The sequence below is a fragment of the Bos javanicus genome, chromosome 25 (assembly GCF_032452875.1).
Source record: "Bos javanicus breed banteng chromosome 25, ARS-OSU_banteng_1.0, whole genome shotgun sequence".
Classification (NCBI taxonomy): Eukaryota; Metazoa; Chordata; class Mammalia; order Artiodactyla; family Bovidae; genus Bos; species Bos javanicus.
In genome coordinates this window covers 30,630,964-30,654,759 of record NC_083892.1, presented here as the reverse complement: position 1 = coordinate 30,654,759, position 23,796 = coordinate 30,630,964, and the positions used below count along the sequence as shown (strand labels likewise).

Here is a 23,796-nt window from a genome sequence, read left to right as displayed (position 1 = left end):
AAGAAAGCAGGAGTAGCAATACTCATATCAGATAAAATAGACTTTGAAATAAAGGCTGTAAAAAGAGACAAAGAAGGACACTACATAATGATCAAAGGATCAATCCAAGAAGATGTAACAATTATATATGCACCCAACATAGCACTGCAGTATGTAAGAGAAATGCTAACAAGTATGAAAGGGGAAATTAACAGTAACACAGTAATAGTGGGAGACTTTAATATCCCACTCACACCTATAGATAGATTAACCAAACAGAAAATTAGCAAGGAAGCACAAACTTTAAATCATACAGTGGACCAATTAGACCTAATTGAAATCTATAGGACATTTCACCCCAAAACAATGAATTTCATCTTTTTCTCAAGTGCACACGGAACATTCTCCAGGATAGATCACATCCTGGGCCATAAATCTAGCCTTGGTAAAGTCAAAAAAATTTAAATCATTTCAAGTATCTTTTCTGGTCACAATGTGGTAAGATTATATGTAAACTACAGGAAAAAAACTTAAAAATACAAACATTTGGAGGCTAAACAACACACTTCTGAATAACCAACAAGTCACAGAAGAAATCAAAAAAGAAATTAAAATATGAAGAGAAACAAATGAAAATGAAAACATGACAAACCAAAGCCTATGGGATTCAGTAAAAGCAGTGCTAAGGGGAAGGTTCATAGCAATACAAGCTTACCTCAAGAAACAAGAGAAAAATCAATAACCTAACTTTACACCTAAAGCAACTAGAAAAAGAAGAAATGAAGAACCCCAGGGTTAGTAGAGGGAAAGAAATCATAAAGGTTAGGGCAGAAATAAATGAAAAAGAAACAAAGGAGACTATAGCAAAAGTCAACGAAACTAAAAGCTGGTTCTTTGAGAAGATAAATAGACAAACCATTAGCCAGACTCATCGAGAAAAAAGAGAGAAGAATCAAATCAACAAAATTAGAAATGAAAATGGAGAAATCACAACAGAAAGCACAGAAATACACAGGATCTTAAGAGACTATTATCAGCAACTATATGACAATAAAATGGACAACTTGGAAGAAATGGATGAATTCTTAGAAAAGTATAATCTTCCAAAACTGAACCAGGGAGAAATAGAAAATCTTGAGACCCATCACAAGCATGGAAATTGAAACTGTAATAAAAAATCTTCCAACAAACAAAAGCCCAGGACCAGACAGCTTCACAGGTGAATTCTACCAAAAATTTACAGAATAGCTAACACCTATCCTACTCAAACTCTTCCAAAAAATTGCAGAGGAAGGTAAACTGCCAAACTCATTTTGTGATGCCACCGTCACCCTAATACCAAAACCAGACAAAGATGCCACCAAGAAAGAAAACTACAGGCCAGTATCATTGATGAACTTAGATGCAAAAATCATCAACAAAATTATAGCAAACAGAATCCAACAACATATTAAAAAAATCAAACATCATGACCAAGTGAGCTTTATCCCAGGGATACAAGGATTCTTCAGTATTCGCAAATCAAGCAGTGTGATATACCACATAAACAAACTGAAAGATAAAAACCATATAATTATCTCAGTAGATGCAGAGAAAGCCTTTGACAAAATTCAACATCTATTTATGATAAAAACCCTCCAGAAAGCAGGCATAGAAGGAACATACCTCAAAATAATAAAAGCCATATATGATAAACCCACAGCAAACATTATCCTCAATGGTGAAAAACTGAAAGCATTTCCCCTGAAGTCAGGAACAAGGGTGCCCACTCTTACCACTACTATTCAACATAGTTTTGGAAGTTTTGGCCACAGCATTCAGAGAAGAAAAAGAAATAAAAGGAGTCTAGATTGGGAAAGAAGACATAAAATGCTCACTGTTTGCAGATGACATGATCCTCTACATAGAAAACCCTAAAGACACCACCACAAAATTACTAGAGCTAATAAATGAATATAGTAAAGTTGCAGGATATAAAATTAACACACAGAAATCCCTTACATTCCTGTGCACTAACAATGAGAAAACAGAAAGAGAAATTAAGGAAACAATTCCATTCACCATTGCAACGAAGAAAAAATATTTAGGAATCAGTTCACTTCAGTTCAGTAGCTCAGTTGTGTTTGACTCTTTGCAACCCCATGAATCGCAGCACACCAGGCCTCCTTATCCATATACTTAGGAATAAATCTACCTAAAGAAACAAAAGATCTATATATAGAAAACTATTAAACACTGATGAAAGAAATCAAAGATGACACAAATAGATGGAGAAATATATCATATTCATGGATCGAAAGAATCAATACAGTAAAAATGAGTATACTACCCAACGCAATCTATAGATTCAGTGCAATCCCTATCAAGCTACCAGTGGTATTTTTCACAGAACTAGAACAAATAATTTAACAATTTGTGTGGAACTACAAAAAACCTCGAATAGCCAAAGCAATCTTGAGAAAGAAGAATGGAACTGGAGGAATCAACCTTCCTGACTTCAGACTATACTACAAAGCTACAGTTATCAAGAGAGTATGGTACTGGCACAAAGACAGAAATATAGATCAGTGGGACAAAATAGAAAGCCCAGAGATAAATCCATGCACCGATGGACACCATATCTTTGACAAAGGAGACAAGAATATACAATAGAGAAAAGACAATTTCTTTAACAAGTGGTGCTGGGGAAACTGGTCAACCACCTCTAGAAGAATGAAACTAGAAGACTTTCTAACACCATACACAAAAATAAACTCAAAATGGATTAAAGATCTAAATGTAAGACCAGAAACTATAAAACTCCTAGAGGAAAACATTGGCAGAACACTCTGACATAAGTCACAGCAGGATCCTTTATGACCCACCCTCCCAAAGGAATGGAAATAAAAGCAAAAATAAACAAATGGGACCTAATTAAACTTAAAAGCTTTTGCACAATGAAAGAAACTATAAGCAAGGTGAAAAGACAGCCTTCAGGATGAGAGAAAATAATAGCAGATGAAGCAAGTGACAAAGAATTAATCTCAGAAATACACAAGCAGCTCATGTAGCTCAATTCCAGAAAAATAAACAGCCCAATCAAAAAAATGGGCCACAAAATTAAGCAGACATTTCTTCAAAGAAGATATACAGATGGCTAAACACAGAGATCAAATTGCCAACATTCGCTGTATCATGGAAAAAGCAAGAGAGTTCCAGAAAAACATCTATTTCTGCTTTATTGATTATGCCAAAGCCTTTGACTGTGTGGATCACAATAAACTGTGGAAAATTGTGAAAGAGATGGGAATACCAGACCGCCTGACCTGCCTCTTGAGAAACCTATATGCAGGTCAGGAAGCAACAGTTAGAACTGGACATGGAACAACAGACTGGTTCCAAATAGGAAAAGGAGTATGTCTATTGTCACCCTGCTTATTTAACTTCTATGCAGGGTACATCATGAGAAACGCTGGGCTGGAAGAAGCACAAGCTGGAATCAAGATTGCCGGGAGAAATATCAGTAACCTCAGATATGCAGATGACACCACCCTTATGGCAGAAAGTGAAGAGGAACTCAAAAGCCTCTTGATGAAAGTGAAAGTGTAGAGTGAAAAAGTTGGCTTAAAGCTCAACATTCAGAAAATGAAGATCATGGCATCTGGTCCCATCACTTCATGGGAAATAGATGGGGAAACAGTGGAAACAGTGTCAGACTTTATTTTTTTGGGCTCCAAAATCACTTCAGATGGTGATTGCAGCCATGAAATTAAAAGATGCTTACTCCTTGGAAGGAAAGTTACAACCAACCTAGATAGCATATTATTTTATTTTATTTTTTAACTTTACAATATTGTATTGGTTTTGCCATATATCAATCAACATGAATCCGCCTAGATAGCATATTAAAAAGCAGAGACATTACTTTGCCAACAAAAGTCCGTCTAGTCAAGGCTATGGTTTTTTCCAGTGGTCATGTATAGATGCGAGAGTTGGACTATGAAGAAAGCTGAGTGCCAAAGAATTGATGCTTTTGAACTGTGGTGTTGGAGAAGACTTTTGTGAGTCCCTTGGACTGCAAGGAGATCCAACCACTCCATCCTAAAGGAGATCAGTCCTGGGTGTTCATTTGAAGGACTGATGCTGAAGCTGAAACTCCAATACTTTGGCCACCTCATGCAAAGAGTTGACTCCTTGGAAAAGATGCTGGGAGGGATTAGGGGTGGGAAGAGAAGTGGAGGACAGAAGATGAGATGGCTAGATGGCATCACCGACTCCATGGACATGAGTTTGAGTGAACTCCGGGAGTTGGTGATGGACAGGGAGGCCTGGTGTGCTGAGATTCATGAGGTCGCAGAGAGTCGGACACTACTGAGTGATTGAACTGAACTGAACAAATACATGAAAAGATGCTCAACATCACTCATTATCAGTGAAATGCAAGTCCAAACCACAATGAGGTACCATCTTACACCAGTCAGAATGGCTGCTATCAAAAAGTCTATAAACAATAAATGCTAGAGAGGGTGTGGAGAAAAAGGAACCCTCTTACACTGTTGGTGGGAAGGCAAACTAGTACAGCCACTATGGAGAACAGTGTGGAGATTTCCTTAAAGCACTGGAAATAGAACTGCCATACAATCCAGCAGCCCTGATGCTGAGCATACACACCGAGGAAACCAGAATTGAGAGAGACACGTGTACCCCATTGTTCGTTGCCGCACTGTTTACAATAGCTAGGACATGGACGCAACCTAGATGTCCATCAGCAGATGAATGGATAAAGAAAGCTGTGGTACATACACACAATGAAATATTACTCAGCTATTAAAAAGAATGCATTTGAAACAGTTCTAATGAGGTAGATGAAACTGAAGCCTATTATACAGAGTGATGTAAGTCAGAAAGAAAAGCACCAATATAGTATATTAGTGCATATATATGAAATTTAGAAAGATGGTAACAATAACTCTGTATGAGAGACAGCAAAAGAGACACAGATATAAAGAACAGACTTTTGGACTCTGTGCAAGAAGGTGAGGGTGGGATTATTTGAGAGAATAGCTTTGAAGCGTGTATATTACCATATGTGAAATAGATGACCAGTCCAGGTTTGATGCATGAAACAGAGCACTCAGGGTCAGTGCACTGGGACAAGCCTGAAGAATGGGATGGGGAGGGAGGTGGGAGAGGGATTCAGGATAGGGAGACACATGTACACCCATGGCTGCTTCATGTCAATATATGCCAAGAACCACTACAATATTGTAAAGTAATTAGCCTCCAATTTAAATAAATTAATTAAAAAATAAAAGCAAAAAAAAAAAGTGAACATGAGAGGTTATTTTTTTGAATGCCATATTGATTATTTTGTAAATTCCTATAGTGTCTGCTTTGGTTATTTACTACAGAAGTTTAGGCCCTAAAAGTAGGTTTGTAAGTCCCATTTGTTCGGAAGTCCAAAGTGGGGGCCCAGTATGAACATATCCATGTAGACATGAATTTTAAAAGGGCTGTTATGTCTTGTTTCTTTAATTTTCACTGCAAACTCTTTTTTTTTTTTTTTGCACTTAAGTGATGGAATCAGTGTTTGTAAAGCCATTCAAAAGCAAGTACAAATGCAATATAATAAACAAAGGACTTAACAGACTAAAATGACGGCACACAGCCAGCCAATAAGATGGTGACAGAGAAAGTGTGTTTTCTTTTTCTCCTGGCTTCTCTGTTATTTTCTTTGCAAGTCCCCAAGATCAAGTAACTAATTGAAGAGGTTCTGCTCAGATTGTACCCCTCTTACACATGTACGTACATTTGGGCACATACAAGCACTCATATTTGTAAGTGATGGGCGGCTCTCAGTTTAGGTTGGGAAAATCAGAGAGGCTCTCTTTCTAAGATCTATTTCATGCACGATAGGCAAATTGTGCCGTTATTTTCTGTTTCCTCTGGCTTCATCTGTAATCAGCAAATGGAGCCCTGCAGCCTGCACAGTGTTCCATCTGCAATTTTTCGCTCTCCCTTAGTTTGCACAACACCAAACCATCTCATTTTGAAATTCAAGAGTGGCAGAAGAAGCCTTTGGTGGAAGGTTGTAATTTGGGAGAAGGGAAAGTCAAGAGCAAGATCACCTTTCCATCACCAAGAAGAAAGGCTGGGTGTCGAAGGAAATTGCCACTATTAGTCGGTCTCTGAGCCTGCCTCTCAGCATATGCACTGCTGTGACCCTGCCCTCCATCACCAGTGACCTAAAAATCACATAATTTCAACTGTTCACGAAACCTCTTCCTGTCTGTTGTACATAGCTTGTGCACTTACCCCCTCTATTGCCAGCAAGTGTGTGTAAATCTTTCTACCTCACAGCCTAGGCTTCTGTTGGCTGGCTGGCATTCTTGCTTCTTCTTGTGTGTGTTTACTCGGTTGCATCCATCGTGTCCGAGTCTTTGTGACCCTTTGTAACCTGCCAGGCTTCTCTGTCTTCTGAGATTATCGGATGAATGCCTTAAAGCATTTCCCCTAGATCTTTTCGTTTTCCTTCTGTCCTCCTCCTCTGTTAATCTGCTGAATGCTTCCCCTTGCTGAGTATGAGGCATAGTCATCTTATTTTAAAAAGCCACTGTAGATATTTCTGATAGACATTAATTTTCTTTGGGAACCATGGTAGACTGATGGCTCAACAGGCCTTTGAAAATTGCCATTCGTTGATCCTAAAAAGTTATTTTATACACCAGACAATCTGTCTTTTTATATTGAAGCAGTGCTTTATAGGCTGCCCAAGTTTCTTTAAGGGAATACTTAAATTAGTTGCTGATAATTTGTTGGTGGAAGGATGTATGCACACATACACATGTATGTAACCATGTGTTCAACTCTTTAGAATGTTAAAAGGTGAGTAGTTTATAATCTATTTGTCTTTGAGTCTCATTGCTTAAAATGGACAGTTTTTGTTTTCATTTCACCCCCAAGATAGCCATTGAGATGTTAAGTGATTATTTTACTTCATACATAGCAAAGAGTCAGGATAGGTTTGTAGAGGAAATAAATAAATAGCAGCCTGTTTCTTTTCAGGAACTGTTCCAAAGTGTCTATGTAGTAACTTATAAATAAACCTTAATCTTTGAAACACTAAAGATGCTCTCTAAAGATAACCTTTTAAAACCTTTTATATAATAAAAACTTTTTAAAAGACTTCATTTCTTCTGCAGTACAGCAACTACTACTCCAATAAAAATTAAGTTAAAAAGTGGTTCATATTTTCTTTACTTCTTAAGCTACCACCTCTGTATACATCTTGAAGCTCTCTTTCTTTCCCTCTCCCCCTCACACAGCCTGCATAGTTTAAAATTTCAATATTAATTGGAGCTGAAATGATTGTACTGCTGCTGCTAAGACTTCAGCAGGTCTCTTACAAGCTAATGTCACGGCATGGGGTCCATTTGCTCTGTGCAGCTATTCTATGGTGCAGTGAGAATGCCTTGATTAATATGCTGCATGAAAATAAAATGGATTTAGAAAAAAATTACACTATACTCTCATAAATATTAATTCACATTTGTATGGAATTGCACATAATTTTCAGTATACTTTGGAGCACCTTCAGTATGAAGAAAGATTTCGTTTCCAAAGAGAATGGCATAATTTTTTCAAAAAAAGCACGGCTGATACATTATTAAATATCATTTGTTTATTAATCTGATACTCCACATCCATATGATGTAGGGCAGTAGGTGGACTGTGTGACAGAGAAAGGCATTTTTTTTTCAGCCTGTGGGAGCTTATGTATTACCTTTAGAAGTGGTGCAATTTAATCATATTATATAGAAGCAGTTCATAGTGGGACTCACCTGCCTGCTTCTGCTAGTGTTGCCATTATAACTGAGCATTTTTTCATGAGAGCTGACTAAGTTGGTTACATGAGTGGTAAGTTGCTTCAGTCCTGTCCTACTCTTTGCGACCCCATGGTCTGTTTAGCCTGCCAGGCTCCTCTGTCCATGGGATTCTCCAGTCAGGAATACTGGAGTGGGTTGCCATTTCCTTCTCCAGGGGATCTTCCCAACTCAGGGATCAAACCTGTGTCTCTAATGTCTCCTGCATTGGCAGGCAGGTTCCTTACTATTAGCGTCACCTGGGAAAGCCCCAAATTGGCTAAATGTGAGGCCAAATACTGAGCAGATGTCTGACATAGCTGGTTGTGGTAGTAGACCCTGGACAGCATAGCGGACATTTATTGAATATTTGCCATGTGTTATGTGTTGGGTGCAAAGCTCTGAGACTGGGATCAATGGCTTCGTGCACTTACTTCAATCTCAGCTTGTCCCCTGAACACCTCCTCACCACATTCTTATTGTCTTGGGAGAGTTGCCTCTCCAATGGTAGAGGGTAAACCATCTGCAGTGGTAGCAGCTGGAAGTTAAACCAGAAACCACTCATTTGCCTTAGAAGATTGTTGTCTTTGATATTTTTATAGAAATTTTGTTTATTTTTGGCTATGCTGGGTCTTCATCACTTTGCACTGGCTTTCTCTAGTTGGCGGCAGGCAGGGGCTTACTCAGCCTTCCAGTGTGCAGGCTTCTTGTTGCAGGGCTTCCCTTGTTGCAGAGCACAGGCCCTTGGTTTGTGAGCTTTAGTAGCTTTGGCCCACGGGCTTAGTTGCTCTGCCGCAGGTGGAATCTTCCTGAGCCAGGGATCGAACACCTGTCTCCTGCATTGGCAGATGGATTCTTATCCACCGTGCCACCAGGGAAGTCCCAGTGTTAGATATCATCTTGCCCCAAAGATTACGCCCTTCCCCATCTCTGGGACTTCCTGCTGTTTTCTGTGATCCTTTTTGTGTGCCACCAGTGCCTGCTTATCCAGGTTCCTTGGTTTTCTGTTCCTGTCAGCATTCCTGCCTTGCTTCACTCACTCTGTGTCAGAGGCAGCTTATAAAGATAGTATTTAAATCACTGTTGTATTTTATAGATTTGGATACATTAGCTAGTGGTCTTGCTTATTTAGCAAGCATTAATTTGACCATCTGTTATTTGCCAGGTTCTGTAAGTGAAGCACTGGGGTTACTGATGCTTAGTACCTGACCTCATTCTTTCAGAGAATCATGCTACCAGCTGCCTCAGGGCCTTTGCACAAGCTGTTCTCTGTGCCCAGACTTTCAAATCTAGGTCAAGTGCCAGTCATCTCCTGAGCCATGGCACCCCTCCTCCAGACAGACCACTTCCCCCTATTGTAGCACCTGTGGTCTTTCTTTTAAAACAGCTTAGTTTGCAATTACCTGTTTGTGTGATTTTATTAGTGATTTGATTATTTGTTCCCTAATTTCTAAATTCCATGAAGTTGGGGTCTTTTTGCCCCACACAGTTGTTTTCTCAGCGCGTGTAGGATAGTGCCGAGTTTGTACTTGGCATATAAAGGGTGCACAAAAAATATTTGTTGAATGAGTGGAACCCTGAGAACATTGCTTTGCATCACCAAATGTTCTCCTTTAACTGGCAACATTGGGAGGTGGGGTGTCCTTCAACTAGAAAAGGGAGGAATATGGAAGAGTGGGCTTTTGAGGTTTAGGCAAAGCAGATATTAAAAGTCCAAGGTCCCCAAATTTGGCCATGGCTAAACTGGGGAAGACATCAAGGAGCACTGTGTGTGTTAGTTCGGGAGTGTGGAGATATTGGAAAGATGTAGAAGAGATAACTGCCCCCAAGAATGCTGGCTGTGAAGAAAAGAGAGAGTGGTATTTTGAGAATGAGAAAGGGATGAAGGGGAATTTTTGTTTTGGTCTTACTGTATTTTTAAATGTATGTTCAGGATCATAGAAACCGAGAAATTGTGTGCAGATGAGGCTCCAGGAAGGAACATTTTCAGTGTAAGGAGGAACACATCCGTCTGTGCGTGCTTAGTCACTCAGTTGTGTCTGACTCTTTGCAACCCCGTGGACTGTGGCCCACCAGGTCCTCTGTCCATGGAATTTCCTAGGCAAGAATACTGGAGTGGGTTGCCATTTCCTCCTCCAGGGGATCTTCCTGACCCAAGGATAGAACCCAAGTCTTCTGTGTCTCCTGTATTGGCAGGCAAATTCTTTACCGCTGAGCCACCTGGGAAACCCCAGGAACATGTTCACTTATGAACAAATGATTGAATACCAAATCATTTATTTTATTGCTTAATGTGTATATTTCTCAGGGTTCTGAAGGACTTTGACAGGTGTCAATCAGCCCATGAGGAAAATGGGCTCAGAGTTGCAGGGACTTTCTCTGAGTTTTGTAGTGAATAATGTCAGCGTCAGAACCCAGGTCTTCAGCATCTCAGGATGCCCTGACCTGCCTGCAGGCACAGAGCTCACCTGTGTCCTGTGACTTGGAACACTTGTCTGTAGTTCCTATAGGTGCTGTCCCCTAGTCTAGAAAATCCATTACCCTTTTCCCACCCTCTCCCCTCCCCCGGCCACAGCCAGGAAGAAATGACGAGTTACTGTTGATCTTGGTGATATGGTTGTTACATATTTTGCAAAGGAGATGGGAATTAAGGAACTCGGGGTAAGAGGAACTTGGGGTAAAAATATAATGCACTAAGGAAATATTTTAATCTTGTGAATTGAGTTTCTTTCACTCTGGCTCACCTCCACCTGGCCCTCCTGGTATGTTCAGTGCATGCACTTAGTACTCCTTTTCTGAAACATAGTTGGTGTACCATTTTGAGAAGCAAGTGTATTAAGCCTGCTAGAGGAATAGTGTGTGCTGGACCCAGAGCAGAATCAAATGGAAAGCTGCTGTCCCAGGCAGCAGTGAAACCACTTCTAATGGACAGATACTTTGTGCTTTGTTGAGTTCCCCATCCGCATTCCCCCCAACAAGATTAGAAAGGATACATCTGTGGTATTACGGATTCAGAAAATTTTGGTTTAGTTTCAGGTAGTCTCATACCTCACTTTCTTGCCTTTACCGGGCTCCCTTCTAGTAACCCCATTTAGCCTCTATTTTGGGTGTGACGCCAGCTACCTATGTAACCACCACTTCCCTTTCCTTCTCTCTCTTTTTTCCTACAGAAAGATGTAGCACTTAAGCCTCAGGAACGCGTGGAGAAACGCCAGACCCCTCTGACCAAGAAGAAACGAGAAGCACTTACCAACGGCCTATCCTTTCACTCCAAGAAGAGCCGACTCAGCCACCCGCACCACTACAGCTCAGACCGAGAAAATGACCGCAACCTCTGCCAGCACCTCGGGAAGAGAAAGAAGATGCCGAAGGGGCTCAGACAGGTGAGAACGCTTAGGGCTTGTTCCGTCCTGTGGCTGCTCTTCCTCAGGTGCCTACTTGTCTGTGGTTCTTCCTAACAGGTGGAGAGGAGATCCCTGGTGGGTGCTGGAGGGCTGCCCTGCAGAGCTGTGTGTTTGCTTCTAAAAGAGTATTCCAAAACCAAGCACTTTGAAACTTAGCGCGGTACCCTTTCAGTCACATGTGCTCTGTGTAGCGGAGACTGATGCTCGTGCTATTGGCATTGAAGGCAGACCGACGGAGGTCTTGGTGATGTCCAGGTAGACTGGCTTGCAGGGAGAGATCGTCTGGGGTAGAGGAAAGGAAACGGGCAGATCTGATCCTGTGCACTGTGTGTATCAAGGTCCTGACGTGCTAAACACGGTTGTCTGTATTCAGGCAGGGGACCCTGCCTGAGATTTGTATTTTCTAGCGAAGCTCAAATACTGTGGCATGTGGGAGAGCAGTGGTGAAGAAATGAGGTTTTTTAGGTTTCCTCCACAGCCCATAATTCAGAATTGCCTTTGTGATCTGCCGCTTGTATGAAAGCCTGGTGGTAGAGCTTCCTGGGCTGTTTAATAATTAGGTTTCAATGGTCCACAAGAAAATTCAGCTCTTGGCATTTGGGGAACCCTTCTGCCTGTGGAAATCCCCACATGAGATAGATTAATAATGAGAAGCGAAGCTGTTTATAGCAGCTTTTTCAGCACAAATCCAGAGGCTTTAGCACCTGCCGAGTTACCTGTGTCCTGGGTGTGTTTTGTTTGTTTTTGGAGGGACCAACGGGTGAGACTGACTGTCTCTTGAAGGAAGCAGAGGAAGGGAATGTGGTTCACAGAGCAGGTGCTGCTAATTAGAAGCTGAACAGGTAATTTCTAGTTTGCAGATGTTTCTCTGCAGAGTGAGAAGATCTAGGATCATACAAATCAGGGGTTCTAAAACTTCACAGATGATTAGAATCATATCATGAGCCTTATTAAACATCTTCCTGGCTTCACCCTAGAACCCGAGGAATCAGAATCACTGCACTTTGGCACAGAAGTTTGTAGTCCTAGAAATTTCCTATTTGATAATGGTCAAGCCAGTTTGAAAATCATTCTTATAAAGAATCAAGAACATTTTTCTGGTGATGAATTTTAGTCAGAAGTTTGGAAAAATGAAAATCTTTAAAAGATTTAGTGAGCAGTTTGGTGTCAGAGTTGAACTTGATGAGTAAACTTCTGAGAAAATACATGGAGCGATGGATTTCAGCATGGACTCAGGAGGATCTCAGGAAAGTGTCCCTGATTCTCACACATTTGGCAGTTTTTCTTTGTTGTCAGATAAATTGCCAGATTGGAGTTATAAAAGTAATTACTAACATTTGTCTAATACATAGCACAGTTATCACTCGGTAAAGGAGTTTCTGTAGTATGATCTATAATTTTCACAACAACCCTGGTGAGGAGATGATATGATATTATGGTTACTTTACAGATGGGAAAACTGGGGCTTAAAGAAATAAAGTGACTTGTCTGAGGCCACTTAGCTGTGAGGGACAGAGCCAGGGTTTAGACCTAGATTTCTCTGCCCTGCTCTGTTTTTATTGTATATTGTGCTTCCTGTGGTTGATATAAGGACTCCAGGTCATGGGGTGCAGGGAATCTACAAGTATTTTTAGAAAGTTCATGGGTTGGTTTGGTCAGAGGGAGGGATTGTGGTTATAGAAATGGCCTGTGAAAGCTCAAGAAGAAAATAGAATAAACTCCCAAACACAGCATAGAAAATTTGGATGAAGATTAATATATATATACATATATATATATTTTTTTTGGTCAGAAAGTGGGGTGAGGTCTAGGTTATGTAAAAGATAATGTGCCTCTGGTATTTGTGACTCGCAGACCAAGCCTCTCCCTGTGAGCTATGTGGAAAAAGTGGGTTTTCCAATGTCCAGAGATTGCCCTGTGACCGCTGCCTCTCTGGGAGGGCCTCCCTCCCACAGGGTGGGAGGCCTTTCAGGCAAGAGATCAGTTTAATTCTGAGCCTCCCCAGAGCTGTGGTTCCTTATCCTTGACTCTCTTACTCCCAAGCTTGATCTGACTTTTCTGTTCTCCTTTCTCAAAATTCTTCTTTCTACTTTGTCCTCTAGTTGAAAGAGTCTGTGATCTTACAAGAAGGCTAGGACTCATCTGTCTCAAATTCGAGTAGCTTTTTGGTCTTAATGATCAATCTTTTGGTACTCATGGTGTTTGAAATCAAAGCTATCCTTGTTTCAGGGAAAATATTTGGAAAGCAATTAGTCTGACTCACTTTTTATGAATCACAGAGAAGAAAAGAATGAATTGTATTTGGGGCCTGTGAAAGAATTTTAAAAACAAGTGGTGTTTTCTTATCTTCAGTGTTGATGCCAAAGTATACTATCCAATTTAAATTTTTTTTTTAAGTAGGAAGGGAAACCAAAGTTGATAATTGAGGTAAAACTATAATGCTTTTATTTATAATATTCCTAGCATCAGATGTGCTATTATGAAGCCCTGAGCAAAGCACTGTCTGTTGCTGCCCATCTGTAAAATGAGAGTTTTAGACTAGAAGTTTTCTCGGTCCCATGATTCTTCTAAGTTTTTGAATAACACAGAGATACTGAATATATAGTGTTGCTGTAATCTGTAATGGAATATCATTGTAGGCTTGAAAGTAATTTAATTTTGAAGTCTGTAACTGGTTGGATCTGTGAAAACATTAAGGGGAGAGAATGAGATGCATTCCTGGTATGTCACCCCAGGTAAGTGCTGTCCGTTGTGTGATCCTTGGTAAAAGGTGACGCACAGATGTGTTTAATGGTTACAGTAGATGTTCCACAACTTGTGGTAAGGATGTCTGAGACTGCTTTCCTACCATGCCAGATGTCTGTACACATCACAGTTACTTCCACCACCCCCGTCTTTGCCTCTTTTCAGATAAAGTAGCTGAATCTTAACTGTTTTAGCTACGAGGGGACCTTGAGACGGAAGTGGGCCTTGAGGAGAATTTCTAAATTAATGGATTGTTATTCAGTGCCTCTCATTGAGAGAGTGATAAAATTGCAAGAGCCACAGATAAAAGAGAGCAGCAGGAGGTGAGAATTTATTCTTTAGTTTTGACTTGGTGACAGTGGATTAGATTTGAAACTAGGAATTGGTACTCCCTAAGCAAGGGACTTCGGAGAAGGCAGTGGCACCCCACTCCAGTACTCTTGCCTAGAAAATACCATGGACGGAGGAGCCTGGTAGGCTGCAGTCCATGGGGTCGCGTAGAGTCAGACACGACTGAGCGACTTTGCTTTCACTTTTCACTTTCATGCACTGGAGAAGGAAATGGCAACCCACTCCAGTGTTCTTGCCTGGAGAATCCCAGGGACGGGGAGCCTGGTGGCTTGCCGTCTATGGGGTCACACAGAGTCGGACACGACTGAAGCGACTTAGCAGCAGCAGCAAGCAAGGGACTTAATGTGCAGCTTTCCGTAACTGTGGGAAGATGTTACTCCTCAGTGCAGAGAAAATAGAAGGTGTGTGTGTGTGTGTGTTTTTTTTTTTTCCTGAAACTTCATTGAAGGCAACTAATCTTTTTACTGTGAGAATGCAAGTACATAGTTTTTTTAAGAGAGATGTGTAGTTCTGAAATTAAACCCCTTTTCCTTCTCTTGCCTGATTATAAAACCTCACTTCTCATGAAACTTTTCCAAACTGTTAAAAGAAAGTGTTTTTAACTAGCACTTAGCTACCCCCGTGGAACTTACCTGTTGGGTTATGTTTTTAAATATAAATACATACTGACTTAGAAGATACTGAACTAGCAGCTGTCTTATAAAAGGGTTCCACTTTTTTATATGGCAAATTTGAAAACTTTACAAAAGGGTTTTAAAAAGTGAAGGAAGGGACAAGTTAACCGTTACACACAAGAGTGCATGTCTTTCTCATCTCCCTGTGCTTATGTTTATCCTATGCAGAATTATTTGCTTACAATGTGAGTACTCAGACATTATATTGCAAAGTTTTGGCTCTTACTAATAAGGGTATGGTAGGTCCCCCCTCCCCCAATTTGACTTAGGAGTGGGAAAATCAAAACAGAGGTTGTTAGGTCCTCTGCATAAGAATCTTTACTCTGTTAATTGGGAAACTACCAAAGAACACAAGGAAAGCACGGGCTGCCAGACTTTCCACCCAAGCCCTAAGTTCTGCAGAAGCTAATTAATCTTTGGGAAAACTTAACTCCTCTAAGGGCTCTGAGTTTAGTTTTCTTTCAGTATGTCTGACTTCCAGACCACAGGGGATGCTTTAAAATTTTAATACTTTGTCGTTGAAAACACTGAGAGCCAGGGTGTTTTAAAAATAGAGAAGCGATAGGGAAAAGTTGATAAGGGTTCAGAGAACTCTCAGATTTGGCTCTGAGTGAATATTTCTAAATCTCCATTTAGTCCATTAGTCTGTCCTCTCTCTCTCTAGTATGAACTGAAGCAGAGGAAATAGGCCTAAATCAACTAGGAGGAATTTTTAGATTATATGAACTTTCCTAACAAACAGATACCAGGATGGATCACCAAAATAAATCCCAGAGTCTCCCTCCTAATTGAATTTTAAGTTCCCAAAAGTGATTCATCTAAGGACAGAATTTCCCAGAGAGAAGCAACCTACTGAGATTGCTTCTAGCAGTAGGTGAACACTTTGGGAGAAAAAGAAAGAGATTTGGGAATATTTCAGGAGTCCCGGCAGTTAGGCTCTAACATTGCTGGTGAGAATGACTTGTGTGGGAATGTCTTACATGGTTTATATATCTTTATACAGGTTGATCTGGGTAGGTTTGGCTTGTAAGGAACAAAAATTTTCTCCTTTCTTTGAAAATCTGTTATGGTGGAGTCAAACTTGGTAGAGGTTTAATAGCTGACATTGCAGATACCACTGTAGATGTATACTGATTTCTAGGAAGAGAAGGGACTGACCTCAGTGCCAGGTCTTTAGAATTGGAGCTTCACGTGGTGGCTGTGTCTGCCTTGTGTATTGGCATTGCATGTTCGCCTTGTCTGGAGTAAGTGGTTGTGTTGGTCCAGGGCCCAGGAGACTCAGGCCACCAGCTGAGCTTGTACCCACCTGATGAAGCAATAGGTCTTGCCCACACTGTTCACCTTTGAGAGCATTTACTGCTACAGGTGGATCCTTTATCTCAGTGAACTCAGATTGTCGGAAGACTCCTTGGTGACATGACATTTGTTACTAGCAGAAATTCACTTGCAAAGGAGGATTTATAATGGAAAGCTTTGATTAAACAGATCCAGTTCAAGTCACATTGCTGAAGACCTGCTGATTAGTTCTGGGTGGAAATCCAAGCTGAAATCACACAGGTATTTATCCAGCTTGACTCTAGGGCCTACAGGGTTCTGGAAATCAGAGCATTTGAAACACTAATGTAATTAGGTATTATACTTTAGTAATGAAAAGACACGACCTTTGCTAGGTGTGCTTTCATAAATACATTTGTTATAATAGTTAAATGACTGAAGGTATATTGAGCTGGTATCAAGAAATGTGAGCTGCAGTTAAATCATTTTTACTTCATGCTTCGGAGTTTCAAGTTTAGCGTGTTAAGTGGGATTTCATTTGCTTTTTAAAAAGTATAGTCATGCGAAGGTTACAAAAGTAGATATTAAAGAAAATTCATTTTTACCTTGAATGCATTTAAGTTGCACATAACTGTTTTCCCTTTGTCCAAACTACAGAAATGAGAATAAAAACATATAAGAAAAGACTGAGAGTAAGAGTGGGGAGGAGACTGGCTGGTAATTGCTTTTGGAATCTTGATTGACTTGAAATAAGGATAAGATGCCAGTTTTTAACATCTGGTTTTTGGGGAGTCTCCAACTCAGGCTGTCTTTTCAGAATTAGTTGTATTTTATATTGGAGGTATTTGTTTGGTATTTAGGAACATCGGACTATTATAACAACAAACTTTATGAAGGTTTTTTTTTTTTTTTCTTTTTTTCTCTTGGGCATTTAGAAGCAGTGAGTTTATTCTGTGAGTTCTCGGATTTTTATTTTGTGTCTTTTGACTCCTATTGTTGTCTGGGATATAGTCTCATCAGCTCTGCATGTTGGTAAAGTGTTAGTCACTTAGTCGTGTCTGACTCTTTGCGACCCCACGGACTGTAGCTCACCAGGCTCCTCTGTCCATGAAATTCTCCAAGCAAGAATACTGGAGTGGGTAGCCATTCACTTCTTCAGGGACTATTCCCAACTTAGGGATCGAACCTGGGTCTTCTTCATTGCAGGCAGATTCTTTACCGTCTGAGCCATCAGGGAAGTCCTCTTAGCATGTTGCTAAGAGGGAGCATAAATATCACTTGACTTCAGTGAGACAGATGTTTGAAGTGAAGTGGCCAGTAATAAATTTTATCCTAAGTGACATATATAACTCTTAATTAAAATTTAGTAAAAATCAACTAAAAAGGACATAGCACATTGACTACCAACCTCATAAAATAAAACCCATAGAAAGAAAATAGGTTGAATTGGAAAAGGAACTGCAGTTGAAAGAATGGGAAGTAACTTAGCTTGAGTGATCCTGAAACCTATGGAAATTGTTTCATAAAACAGTGGGCTTCTTTAATCCCAAAGTAAGAATTTGTTATACGTATGTGTGCGTGGAACTTTGTTAAGGGCCGTAAATACTCTATATATTGTTAGAAGAGTAACATGGGTGTTGACAGAAATGGTGCTCCATTGGACCTGTTGGAAATTCTTACAAAACTGGTGATCGAAGGGTGACACAGCACGTTTTTCTCTTTATAGGACTTAGGCACTACCCTTCTGATAGTTGATGAGGGTAGACAGCCTCCATTTCTTTCTTTATAGTAAAACTGCCTTTCTGTGTTAATGTATACTTTTCCCTCTTCTGAAGATACAATGTTGTCTGCATGTGGCCAGATCTTAGCTTCAAAAGGTGAAATAAGCCTCCACGTGTTCTGCATTCTAATCTCCACTTAAAGCCGTCCCATCTCCACACAAGTCTGTACATGACAGGTATTGAGTGGGAGGCGGGAGTGGGTGGGTGGCTGCGTGGTTTGCAGTGGTTTCGGTGGGGAGCTGAGCAGATGGTGGTGATAGCCACGTGTTGCGAGATTCCCGTGGGAGTTGATGGTGGTGACAGGCGACTCACAATGTGCTATTTACAGTTTGGGTTTGCAGTCTTTCAGTGACATCTGAATGCTCTTTAGCAACTGCTTTCATTACTGCCTTTCGAGGAGCTGCTAATTGAAAATGAAATTGTGGGTGGGCTTTAAGGCAGGCCCAGGCAATGCGATGTGGTAAATGTTAGAACTGTTGGATATTTTAAGGCCTAGTTTGTAATTGTTTTTCCAAGAAGGAAAAGCTGAAGGTGCATTTGAAGATTCAGTATGTACACACAGGCAGAGCTGAATGTCTCATCCTGCCCAGAGAGCCAAATATGCACTCACTGGGCTGGAAACCAAGCCATCTGCCCAGGGCTCACCTTCGTATGGTTCACTTTAAATGTGTATAACCGTGTAAGGTTCTTACTTTAAATCCGCTAACATCTTGTAGTAATCACTGTTGGTTTTTTGTAGGATATCTTCCTTCTTTCTTCCTCTGCTGTTCATATAGTTACTGTGCAGAAGAAAATGATGATCTCATTTCTTGAACTTTGAGGTCTTTTATTCCAGGTATTGCATACAACTTTTCTTCCTATAAACCATTTCCTATCATACAATTCTGTTGAAGGCAATTGAGGCCTCCAGGCACAATGAGAGAAGAGGAAGATGGAGGATTGATTGGACTTTGACAGTAGGTGATATTGTTGATTTTCTTATGGCTGCCTCCAGCTGTGGGATTGTCATTTGTACCTCATCTTTGGAGTTATTAGCTAAAGCATCAGTAGCATTTCTGAAATGGTAGCTTTTGTAAGTGTTTATGTGAAGAATTGTTTTATTGCCCATTCTCAAAATAGCTTTGCACAGAGAAATCTTGTGCTGAACAAGGAATGACCTCCCTCTTGGAAGTGCTGTTAGCTCTCTTTTTAATTAAATATGAAGATAGATACAACATTACTGCATTCTTTTTAGCTTTCCCCGAACATTTCAGTGAATGCTGTGAGACAAAACCATCTGAATTATATGCTTTATTTGAGTAGGGCTGAGAATCCCTGAGGGGCTAAGGGGACCTTGATGACACACCCCTTGCTGTATTTAACCCTCAGTCCCATTAGACCTGGCTTGCCACATGAACCCAATAAATGCACTTGAGTTACTGCTGTACCCTAATGATGTTTAAAAGAACCTATTTGGGTATTCTAAATTAACTCTGGAGCATTTTCCTTCTTGATGATGATTTTATACCATGCAGATATAACAATTCTTGCAGGAGTTCAAGGTGTTTTCACACCTAGGAGTGTGTGTCCTCATGCTGGTCATTACGAAGACACACACACATGGGAGTGGAGCCACAGTGACTCACAAACTCAGGGAAGTACTGTCCAGGCCCACCTGGTGTCTTTCAGGAGCCTGACGAGCTCTGCCATGGGACCTGTGGGAACACTTGACCCACATTCAGTGATCTCAACTTTGCAGAAGTTTCCACCTCTCCCGAGCCACTGCCTACCATGACACTGTTGCCACCTGTCATTCTGTGACCATTGTGCACGTGTGAGTGCTCAGGACGCACCCGTGTCACACATCTTGAAATCACGTGGTGCAAGGCTGGATGGCCCTAATTGACAGTGATGGGTCTGTGAGGCTGAAATTGGCTAGAATTAGATTGAGAAGCAAGTAGCTGCATTTTGTGGACGGGAACATACAGAATACAGTTGCTCACAGGATGGTCTTTGGACCACCTTTGCCAGTACAATCCTGGGGCTTCTGCAGATTTCTAGTCATCACCTCTGACTGGTGGCGCCAGTCTTTGGGATGGGGATCAGAGTATGGCACCAAGTTCCTCAAGCAACCCCAGTATAGTAAACTGAATCGTGTTCTTTTTTTAAATTTGTATAAAAGAGAAATTACTGTGCTATTTGGAAAACCTGTAACAGATCTTAAAGTTTTTAAAACCATATCCTGTTCTAAATAATTTTATCCATACTAGGACCATATTCTTGTTCTGCATATTTACTAATTGAGTTCCTTTTCAAAATTTTATTGGAAAAAAGAAATATTAATTCCAAATACTATAGACATTACATGACAAAAAGTTAATGTTTTTCAAATGCCTTCTTTTTGATAGCTTACTAGAATGTAGTCTCAGTAGCAGAGTTATGTTGTATTCTTGCCTTAAATCCACCAGCTCCGTGAAAGAACACAGCTTTTTATACATCTGGTAACTGGAGTTTATTCACTACTCTTTTTTAAATTTCCTCCTCCTTCTCTTTTTCTTCTCTTTTTTTGTGGCCGTACCTCACAGCATGGAGGATCTTAGTTCCCTGACCAGGGATCAAACCTGTGCCCCTTTCAGTGGAAACATGGAGTCTTAAGTACTGGACCGCCAGGAAGTTCCTTTTAGGTTCCGCTTACTGCTTTCTTTTTTCAGCACGACAGTGGTATTTTGTTCTTAAGGTTTACTAGTTTTAAAATCTTCCATATTATAAAAATCAGTGGTATTTGTTGGTGGTATTGAAGGAGCAGATGGGAATGAAATCTGAAAATACTGCCTCTCTATCAGTTGTGCCTAAAGAGCATTAAGTATTTTCTTCATTAGTAAGAAAGACTCGACATAATAAAATGTTATACTTGAACTTTTGGTTTGGGGTCCACAAATTCAAAAGAAAATATTTTCCTTCTAAAACCAAACAGAACAAAAGCCTTCGGAAGAAATTTTGTTTCAGTAGCAAAACCTATACTTAGGATTTAACAATTGCCTGAGGTGTGTCAACAGTAGGTAGCATTTATTTTTAATGCATTGCTATGAGACTACAAATGCTGTTTCCCCAGAGATGAGTGCAAAATGATCCCCTGAACAGTTGCTAATGAAATTATCACACTGTATGAATAAGACTATTAATACGGACTTTCTGATGTAAAAGAAAATGCTGTCATCAAATTTCCCTAAGACATAATGAGGGTGATGAGAAAAGCCCCTGCCTCTTGGGTGACACATAAAGCTGGGTCATGGGCCCAGCTCACGTTGCTAGAAGGCTGAATTGAATGGTGCTTTCTGAAACTCAAGCAGCCCATGTGCATAATTTATCATCACCTGCCTCCTGCCTCCTCGGATTAAAACTCTAAAATCTGTATTTCTCAAATGAATGTGGCAGTGGGGAGGATTATGGTGAGGCAGCTGGGGCTTCAGTTGTGTAGGTGTGTGTGAAGGGGGGTAGACTGGGATCATGTAGGGAATCTAAGCCATCTACCATTGGTTCTCTAGATGGAGTGAGGAGACAGACTGACACCAGAATATCGAGAGAGAAGGATATGGAGTTTAAAAAGACTTTACCGTAATGATCCTGACCCCGCTCTTCTCTGCCTTTTCTTAAACCTGACAGCCCATCTTGCTCCCTCCTTTTCTATCTTGGAGTCTGCCTTCAGGCTAGACTTTCAGCTTTTTGACTTTCATCTCACTGTCTCCTTCCCTCCAAAGTTTCTTGCTTGTTTTTTAACCCAGTCAGGATTGTATGGGACACCACTTAGATTTGCTCTCAGAGTTACAGAATGCCTTTGCCACTTGGATTCTTGCTCCCTTGATCATGCTGGTCCTTTCCCCTCAGCGTTTATGCTGATTACCTTTCCTGGGGCTTCCCAGGTGGCGCTAGTGGTAAAGAACCTGCCTGACAGTGCAAGAGACATGAGAGACCCAGATTCCATCCCTGTGTCAGGAAGATCCCCTGGAAGAGGAAATGGCAACCCACTCCAGTGTTCTTGCCTGGAAAACCCCATGGACAGAGGAGCCTGGCAGGCTCCAGTTCATGGGGTCGCCAAGAGTCAGACACAACTGTAGTGACCACATCCCTCATCCTCTGCCTGGGTTCTTAGCATAGTTCAGCATTGTTTTGCTCATGGTTGTTGTAGTCTCTTGTTTAAAAGCTTCAGTGACCCTGCATAGCCAGTGAAATAAAATCAAAGCCCCCTTAGTGTAGACCTTCTGGGTCCTTCGTTTGATCTAAGATACGTTTCCTGTCTTGTCTCTTTCCCAGCCCTCCATAAACTCTAGACTTGCTACAGTTGCTGTTGTTTGCCTGAACCCTGTATTTCCTCCCCTCTGTTAAGGACAGCTTATGCTGTCCCCTTCCTTTGGAATGGCCTTCTTCAGTAGTCCTATTTGTCTTCAGTGATGACTGCAAATCTGCTTCTTACTTGAAGCTTTTATGATCTTTTCTTTGTTTATAACTAGGGTGACCCAAAAATTTATCACCTGTAATGTAGGACATTTCTGAGAGTGAAAGGGATCAATATTAATAATTACCCTGTAATAATAAGCATAAATCAGGACTTCCTGGAAAACTAGGATTTACGCTCACTCTAATTCAGTTTTGATCTTTTCCATTTTGTACCTTGTTTTAGAGTTGGCTGAATACATGTCCTTCTCCCCACCTAAAGTCAGGCTACCTGAGGACATTAGTCTGAGTCATGACAAGGGGCCCAGGCTTGTTTGGCCCGTAGGCAAGTAGAAGCCTTGAAACATGCTTCAAGGATATCCCTGCCTAGAAAACCTAAGGTGTTTTCCTTGCTTCCCATTTCTAGTGTTGAGCCCTTGGAATCTGTTCTGTATACCACAACGAATGCGAACTTTAAAAAGTCTACATTTATCATGTTATTCCCGGATGTGAATCCACTCTGTGGCCTCTCAGTGTCTTCAGATTAAAATTCAGACTCCTGTGGGCTCTCGTGCCTGGCTCACCAGCTCACTGTCTTCAGCTTCATGTCTTGCCCCCTGGGTCCTGCCCCTCTGTCCTTCCCTCATTTCCACCAACATGTCCAGTTCTCTCCCACCTCAGGTACCTTACACAAGCTGTTCTTCCAGCCTGAAGTGCCCTTCCTACTGCTCTTCACATGACAGGCTCCTTCTAGTCCTTTCAGCCTGAGCTGAAATGTCAGCTTCTCGGAGAGGCCTTTTCTGACATAATGTTCACTCCAGGCTCTGCCCTTAGTCCATTCTCCTTTGCACCCACCTTTTTAGTTTCCTAACACTTAGCATGGTTTATAATGATAGATTTTTATATTCTGTAGTTTTCTTTCTGCTCCTTCTGCTGGACTCCAAGCTCTCCTAAAGCAAAATACCATAGCCTTTTTCTCCACCATTGTGTTTGTAGCACATTGCCTAGCACATGGAAGAAGGTGCGTCATAAATTAAAACTTGAATGATTAGAGGTTAGAATAATAATTATTTTTCCAATTGATGGCATTGCTAATATGTGCTCTTGTTGCATTCCAATGTTAATTGCTTACAGCAGGAAAAAAAAAAAAAAAGCAAGGCAGTATGACCTTTGTTTTCCCTCTCTGGGGATATGAATGCAAAATGAGATACTGATGATCAGCAGATACACACCAGGCCAAAATTTAATCCAAGAAATCACTGCCCTTCTGGTGGATGGTGTCTGCTGCTCTCCCGTGGAATGTAGCAGCAGTTCGTCATCCCAGTGTCCTGGCCAT

At 40.9% G+C, this 23,796-nt stretch overlaps 1 protein-coding gene across 8 annotated transcripts in view; it reads left to right on the top strand.

The window, feature by feature from the left end:
- The window catches only part of AUTS2 (activator of transcription and developmental regulator AUTS2), a 1,221,294-nt gene that overhangs the window by 284,057 nt on the left and 913,441 nt on the right, over positions 1-23,796 (top strand). For all 8 annotated transcript variants that reach the window (XM_061402554.1, XM_061402555.1, XM_061402553.1 and 5 more), the window contains exon 2: positions 10,991-11,203. In XM_061402554.1, coding sequence (XP_061258538.1) covers positions 10,991-11,203 — 213 coding nt within the window. The remainder of the gene's footprint in view (positions 1-10,990; positions 11,204-23,796) is intronic.